The following is a 7,434-nucleotide window of genomic DNA, read 5'->3' as shown; positions in this document are numbered from 1 at the left end:
TAGTACAAAATACTTAGATAATCATGCTTATGTGCTTAATAATGTGTTGCTAGTTCCTATGTGAGCTCAAAACTTGTTTTCTTTTCACAAGTTTACCTCTGATAACAACTGCTCATTGACATTTATTTGTAATGGTCTTTATCTTCTCCAACATGTGATTAACTCTGGGTTCCATGATTATGCTCAGAACTTAATTATTTTACGATACCACACAATTTCATTTCAGTGTCCCCAACATGTAATTATGCTTACAAGTTATAACTTAATTATTTCGTGAACTAAGAAGACTCTTACTTTGCCTCATAATGCAAGTATATCAGTTATGCAGGGAATTCATGGGAGAATTATGGTGTTTCTTTGGTGCATCCTAACATTTTTCAGTAATTGAGTGGCAAGGGGTATAATGCATTTTTTTTTATTTTTTTGATAAACAAGGAACCTTTTCATTAATGAAAATTCGAAGTTACAATGAGTTTAAGATCGAAAATAAGAGAATACAAAATAACAAGAACATACCGCAAAAGTACAATACCGAGAAATCCAACAAGAGAAAGAGAAGGATTACCGGAGTAAGACAAATACAAGTATGAATAAGATCCGATTAAATTAGAGGAAGAATGGTTTTCTCGGAAGTAAATTCCAACCATTTAGTTTGTTTTTCCTCTTTAGAAAGATATGATCCTTAAATAAGAGTGATTTGCTCAAATCTATTATAACTAGTGATGAAGCTTCCGTCGCCAAAGAAATCACCGATGAAGATGAAGATTTCGTTGTTGGAGAGCATCACTATCGATCTTAGAACCCAACCCAATAACTAAGAATCGTCATTAAAGCGTATATAAATAAAACCAGCATAATAGTGTAGATAAGTAGAAAACATAATAAAAGTTAAGCTAAAACAACTAACTAGTCTAGAAAAAAAAATAGTAAAAAAATCTACTCAAATCCGATCCAAAATGGACCTGAGCATTGAAAGATTGTTCTTGATAGTTTCGCGGAAGAAAGAGCGAGAGAGAGGAGAGAGAAAATTTGAGGTATGAAAACTAGTCTCAAGTAATCTACGGATGTGGGTGGCATCAAAATCCACCGATTTTACTCGTTGCTCCCCTGAATCTAAGCATAGGCATTGGGCCGCAAAGGTATATCCGACGTTGGGCCTCCCAAGGTAATTTCCGTCTGGTCCACAGTATGTTCAGCTTTCTTTAGATCTTTTCTTTTCTTTATCAAAAGTTGATCTCCTTTGCATCTGTCGAAAACTATCGTTACATCGTGCTTGTTAGATTATACTCCACCGAAACAATTAAATATCTTCCCAATGAAGCCAACTTGGGGGCGCAGACACTTTAACAAAAAAAGAAAAGAAAATAAGACGACTTGCATAAAATAATCCAAAACTAGGACGCAGTCTTTTTCTTTTCTTTTGTATAGGAAACTAGACAAATTTTCTATTTTTTCATCATTTTCTGATCATAGCTAGACGATTATTTACTGAAAAATCACTATTAGTGTATTTTCAGGTCCTGAAACGAGGTCAACGGCAGAGGATGGCCGATAGTTCAAGTAGCATTTCTGAGAAATCGATCCTAGAAAACCTACAGACAGATTGTGCTACTCCTCTAAATGTACTTGGAAACATTGCGGATTCAATGATCGCTCAAATGAAAGATGGACTTGATCATGGTGGAAGTGATCTTCAGATGCTTCTCAGTTACGTTAATAGCTTGCGTACTGGGTATGTCCCTCTTCAACTAATCCTAATATGGACCTGCCTATAGCTATCTATATATATAGCAAGCTAATTCCTACACTTTATATGATTGTTTTTGCTCGTATTTGTGAATCATGCGGCTTCAAACATCATCCTTGTTCAATATTTTGTGTATAGCAACACTTTTGTTATCCTTGTTCATATGAAATCTTTTGTATATAGTAGTCTTCAATAATTCTCATTTTATTTTCATTATTTACCAGGAAAGAGATGATGATCCTGCCGTTCGGTAATTTATTTATCAATAATTCTAGATAGACCGTGTTAAAAAAAGATTTGACTATTAATCTTTTTTGTTAAATTATGTTTTTGTAAATGGATGATTAGGCAGGAGAAGGGGTTGTTTTATGCTCTGGATCTTGGAGGGACAAATTTTCGTGTGTTAAGGGTACAGTTGGATGGGGAAGGTAACGTCGTCGTTGAAAAAAATTCCTGGGAGATACCTGAAGACCGGCGGACTGGTACCCAAGAGGTGAAATATGTCTTAGGTTTCACTGCTTTTGCATCGTTCTTCTTCTTCTTTTGGTTTGATTTCTCTGCTATCTAGAGCTCATACGGATTAACATTTATCTTATGCCAGGGACTATTTGGTTTTATTGCCTCGGGTCTAGCGGAATTTATAGTAGAGGAATGTGAGAAATACAAGATTCCATTAGATACGAAAAGGGAGATAGGTTTTACATTTTCCTTCCCAACAAACCAGACGTCTATTAATGAAGGGACATTAATCGAATGGACAAAAGGGTTCAATATCTCAGATACAGTGCGTATTACGCTTATTTCTTCTGTCGATGTTCCTAAACAATTTGTTGGTTTTAATGAATCAAAAACTTGATGAAATGTGCAGATAGGAAAAGATGTAGTTGCCTGTTTGAAAGAAGCTATTGTAGTAAAACAACTTGATATGTTTTCAGTAACTGTGCTGGTAAGTTATGTTGGTTTCTGTAGCTTAGCGTGCGTTTTTGCTATTACACAAAGTTTAAGTCAATGATGCCTAGAGCAACGACTTAATATACTTGTTGAATGCAGATCAATGATTCTGTGGGAGCGCTCGCTGGAGCAAGATACAAGGACAGCGATGTGAAAGTTGCTGTCATTTTGGGCACTGGGACTAATGCTTCCAAAAATAAATAGGCAGGGGGATCAGGCACCACTTACTGGAAGTACGGTGAGAAAAACATTTCTGAACCTATATAAAGCGGAGGGAGGGAGTAGATCAGTGTTATGTGTTTGTACATCGTACTCATACACTTTTTGGTTTGATTGTTACCTTGACGAGAATAATGTCTTCATTAAATTTCAGATCATTAATACAGAGTGGGGAGCATTTTTTGATCAAGGAGTACTTCCTTTAACAGAATTTGATCAACACTTGAGTACTGATAGTGATGTAGGACGAGTAAGAATACCCTCAATCTTCCGTACTGGAAATTAGTTTTTTTTAGCAATGCTTGATGTTTTCAATTGCCTTAAACAGATATATGAGAAGATGATATCTGGTAAATACCTAGGCGTACTTGTGAGCAAAATTTTGCTCAAGATGGCTGAATCAGAAAATTTGTTCGGTAAATACTACACAGCTCCTGTTCTAAGGCAAATATTACTTAACCCTTCTTTTACATACATATTCAATTGTGGTCACAGGTGGCTGGGCGCACCAGTACCACACAGTTCACAAGCCACTTCGTGCAATAGTAGTAGAATGTCTTTGTTTTCTCGGAATATATTGTCAAAACTTCAAATGCGACCTTGATAAGAATAACAAATCTATTTTTATTTTATTTTTGGAAAAGAAAGACATTCTACTACTATTGCGCGAAGTGGCTTGTGAACTGTGTGGTACTGGTGACAGTTCAGGAGGACTCGAAACTGTTGGATTAATATTAAACGAAAGACTCAAGGTAAATTCTCTTGTCTGTCTGTTTGATATCCAATTCTCAACTGACGGATGTTCTACTTCAAATCATCAACGAAACCTTCCTTATTGTGTTATGTAATTTGAATCTGTGAACAGGTAGAGACCTCCTTGGACGTAAGAAGAACTGTTGTAAATGTGATTGATACTATTGTCAAAAGAGCAGCACGATTAGCTGGTGCAGGCATAGTCGCAATTCTTAAGAAAATGGAACAAGATACGCCAGGACTTATTTATGAGAAGAGGACCGTGGTGGCCATTGATGGAAGTTTATATGAACAATATCAACAGTACCAATTATATCTCAAAGAAGTAGTCACCGAGCTACTTGGTCCATTCGTGTTTATAAAACAATTCCCGGATGCTTCCGGAGTTGGAGCTGCTTTATTGTCTGGGATCGAATAATTTTTTAACATGCAGCAGGCAGGGCCAAAGAGACCCCCAAACAATCCAACCAAAGAAGAAGAAGAAGAAGGCCGAAGCTTTATTTTGCAAAAACGGAATTGGTGTGCCTTTCTTTATTTATGTGTGTAATTGCCGGAAAGCACTTCAAAATTTTATTTATGTTTGGTACTGTCAGTAGGGTGGGTTTTGCTTTTTGGTGAAGAATTTTGTTTCAAAACTCGCCCCTCAAAACCCTCCTATTGTTTCTTGTCTTGCAGGTAAATTCAATCGAGTGTTTTCAAAATAAAGTGAGTCAAACAAAATAAAGAGATGTCATAATTTTTGACATTGCTGTAAGCATATCCCAACAGTGAGTGCTTCCTTGACGCCATGGATTTATCTTTTCGAAATATATATAAATACATTCATCATTTCTTTACTTCAAATCAAACTCAAAATGAAATCTTTGTATTGCTCTCACGAGCTTCTTCAACTGATCCCAATAATTTTCTTTTCAATTCTACTGCTTCATTTCCAACAAGTCGCTGCGGTCGAATATGTTCGACCACCACCAGGAAAAATCATTTCCACTTCACATAACCGGCCAGATTCGCATCCTCAACAGGTTCATATATCAATAGCAGGGAATGATCATATGAGAATTTCATGGATTACAAATGATAAAAGTGTTCCATCCGTAGTTGAATATGGTAAAGTCTCGGGGAAATATAATGCATCGTCAAGTACTGGGGAACATACAACGTACCGTTACTTTTTTTATAACTCCGGGAAAATTCATCATGTAAAAATCGGCCCGTTGGATTCCAACACTGTTTATTATTACCGGTGCGGTGGTGTTGGCGATGAGTTTAGTTTCAGAACACCTCCTTCAAAATTCCCCATTGAATTTGCTCTTGCAGGTAATTTATTTTTTACATGTAAATTTATTTACTCTTTAAGTTTTTGCTGCCTGCCATAAATATATCCCAACAGCGCTTCTCATAAGTATATAAAATTACTTGTCGGTTTTAGAATCCGACAGGCTGTTTTGGTTTTGGTTTTAAAAATTACCTGTCGCTTGCTTTAGACTTTAGCGTGAATTGGCTGAAATCTTAATATAACAACTTCTCTTTTTGTTTGTTGGAAAGTTAAAGTTGGTCGTTGCTTTAAGCGTAAGCTTGAAACTAACTTCTAACCATAAATGACTTTTGGAGCCCTACATTATATATAGAGTATAGACTGCCCATACATACCATTTTCGTCAATTAAATTATAACAAGACTTCAAATATAGCATTTGTGTACTTAATTTAATGGGATCTTTTTTAATTGCCAGGGGATCTAGGGCAAACAGAATGGACAGCATCAACACTAGCTCACGTCAACAAAACAGACTACGACGTCCTTTTATTACCCGGCGATTTGTCATACGCCGATAGTCAACAACCCCTCTGGGATACATTTGGACGTTTCGTAGAAAAATATGCAAGCAAACGTCCATGGATGGTCACACAAGGAAACCATGAAGTTGAAGCATTTCTTCCACTCTTCAAAATCGAATCATTCAAAGCTTACAACACTAGATGGATCATGCCTTATCAAGAGAGTGGGTCACATTCAAATCTATACTATTCGTTTGATGTAAGTGGTGTCCACATTGTTATGTTAGGATCATATACTGAATTTGGTATTAGCTCACCTCAATATGAATGGCTTCAAAATGACTTGGTTAAGATCAATCGAAAGAAAACACCATGGGTGATTACTATAGTTCATGTGCCTTGGTATAATACTAATATTGCTCATCAAGGTGAAGGAGAGAAAATGAGAATAGCAATGGAGGATTTGCTTTATAAAGCTAAAGTTGATATTGTTTTTGCTGGTCATGTGCATGCTTATGAACGCTTTGTAAGTCTTCTTTCTTTCTTATAGTACATTTTTTATAGTTTTGGTCAGGAGCGTCAATGGTTTTGGTGTGCATATTTTATGTATGGTTCGCTTATTTTTGCTTTTCGATATGACGTTTTCTAGGCTCGGGTGTACGACAATCAAGCTAACCCTTGCGGTCCAATGCATTTGACAGTAGGAGATGGTGGAAATAGAGAAGGTCTTGCATTGATGTAAGTCACTGATTCATTTTCAAGTTGTTTACATTTTGTTTGTGTGCAAAATTGTGTTAGAGTCTTGGTGATTTGAGTACTAAGGTTGCATCATTTGTGTGTTTGTCATGGTGAAGGTTTAAGAAGCCAACGTCTCCTCTATCGTTGTTTCGAGAAGCCAGTTTTGGACACGGACGACTGAGAATAGTGAACCAAACGCATGCCCACTGGACTTGGCATCGGAACAACGACGACCATAATTCATCAGTCAGTGATGAAGTTTGGTTGGCAAATATAAGCGCGAATGAAGGATGCAACAAGAAGCTTGCTTTTCAAGATGATGATGGAGAAGATATGTCAAATAATGTTATCATGAATGACGAACTTTAAATTTTGAATCAATGATTATTAATAAGTGAGATATTGCTTTTAACATGTCTTCGACTGGGATAAAGTTTTGTGTCAAATGTAGCATCAATTATCTAGCTTCTCCATTAAGAGAATCTACTATGCGCTTATCCAGTGAAACATTTGTATGAAGCGTAGGACGATAAGCTTACTCCAAACATCAACATTTCTTATAAGTGCTAGGGTCTTAGAGACCATAGGGTGCACATGTTTTTTTGGTGCACACCCTTACCAACACTATAATCACCTTTAATTTGATCCGTAAATTGTCAAACTGTATGCAAATAACTAGGAAACCCTGGAGTCGAAAACATGCGACATCTACACCAAGGAGCCAAGTGCTGTTTCTGGGACCCGCCTTAAACTTTTGTATGTGAGGGCGTTGTTTTGGTGTAGTTTTTTTTGGCGGTTTGTGAAGCATTTTTGTTATTCAGTTGTTGGTAATGGGCCACAAAAGAGTGGTTAACAAGAAAAAGTCATTGCATTTAGCACTGTTCATTTTGATATTTTTCTCGTTGTACAGTCAAAAGGAGGATAAGTGTAACAGATAGTAAGAAGTAGAGCTGGCAAACGGGCGGGCCGGGGCTGGCTTGTTACGGGTTACACGGGTTCGGGTTAATACGGGCCAAAACTCGCGGGTTGATATTCTTCACGGGTAGTCATTTCTTCAACCCGTGCCCGTAACGGGTAAAGCTTGCGGGTTCACGGGTTACCCGGCTTGTTAGATTAAAAATCAAATCAAATTTTAATTAAATTAGTTTAGGACAAATTACAAAGATCAAACACAAGTATTACAATAAGCAAACACAAATCCTTCCAAATCCTTCCCTATAACACCTAACATACATCTAATCAGTCCAT

General features: G+C 36.9%; 2 protein-coding genes across 2 annotated transcripts; both read left to right on the top strand.

Annotated features, from left to right (window-relative positions):
• Positions 1-1,064: 1,064 nt before the first annotated feature.
• LOC113311495 (hexokinase-2, chloroplastic-like) lies at positions 1,065-4,088 on the top strand. The gene is made up of 10 exons (XM_026560329.1): positions 1,065-1,139; positions 1,518-1,732; positions 2,096-2,240; positions 2,349-2,531; positions 2,616-2,693; positions 2,798-2,886; positions 3,032-3,144; positions 3,214-3,353; positions 3,562-3,669; positions 3,783-4,088. Exons 1-10 carry the CDS (start codon positions 1,065-1,067, stop codon positions 4,086-4,088), a joined length of 1,452 nt encoding a protein of 483 aa, XP_026416114.1.
• A 436-nt stretch (positions 4,089-4,524) lies between these two features.
• LOC113308838 (purple acid phosphatase 22-like) lies at positions 4,525-6,600 on the top strand. The gene is made up of 4 exons (XM_026557285.1): positions 4,525-4,987; positions 5,403-5,974; positions 6,098-6,186; positions 6,303-6,600. Exons 1-4 carry the CDS (start codon positions 4,525-4,527, stop codon positions 6,553-6,555), a joined length of 1,377 nt encoding a protein of 458 aa, XP_026413070.1. The 3' UTR covers positions 6,556-6,600.
• The last annotated feature ends 834 nt before the right edge of the window (positions 6,601-7,434 follow it).

The sequence above is a fragment of the Papaver somniferum genome, chromosome 9 (genome assembly GCF_003573695.1).
Source record: "Papaver somniferum cultivar HN1 chromosome 9, ASM357369v1, whole genome shotgun sequence".
NCBI lineage: Eukaryota > Viridiplantae > Streptophyta > Magnoliopsida > Ranunculales > Papaveraceae > Papaver > Papaver somniferum.
This window is presented reverse-complemented; position numbering and strand designations above follow the sequence as displayed.

Coding starts and splice junctions, on each gene's coding strand:
- LOC113311495 (XM_026560329.1), top strand. CDS start 1,065: ATGTGGGTGGCATCAAAATCCACCGATTTTACTCGTTGCTCCCCTGAA. Junction 2,241..2,348: donor GGCGGACTGGTACCCAAGAG/GTGAAATATGTC, acceptor ATCTTATGCCAG/GGACTATTTGGTTTTATTGC. Junction 3,670..3,782: donor TATTAAACGAAAGACTCAAG/GTAAATTCTCTT, acceptor ATCTGTGAACAG/GTAGAGACCTCCTTGGACGT.
- LOC113308838 (XM_026557285.1), top strand. CDS start 4,525: ATGAAATCTTTGTATTGCTCTCACGAGCTTCTTCAACTGATCCCAATA. Junction 4,988..5,402: donor CATTGAATTTGCTCTTGCAG/GTAATTTATTTT, acceptor TTTAATTGCCAG/GGGATCTAGGGCAAACAGAA. Junction 6,187..6,302: donor AGAGAAGGTCTTGCATTGAT/GTAAGTCACTGA, acceptor GTCATGGTGAAG/GTTTAAGAAGCCAACGTCTC.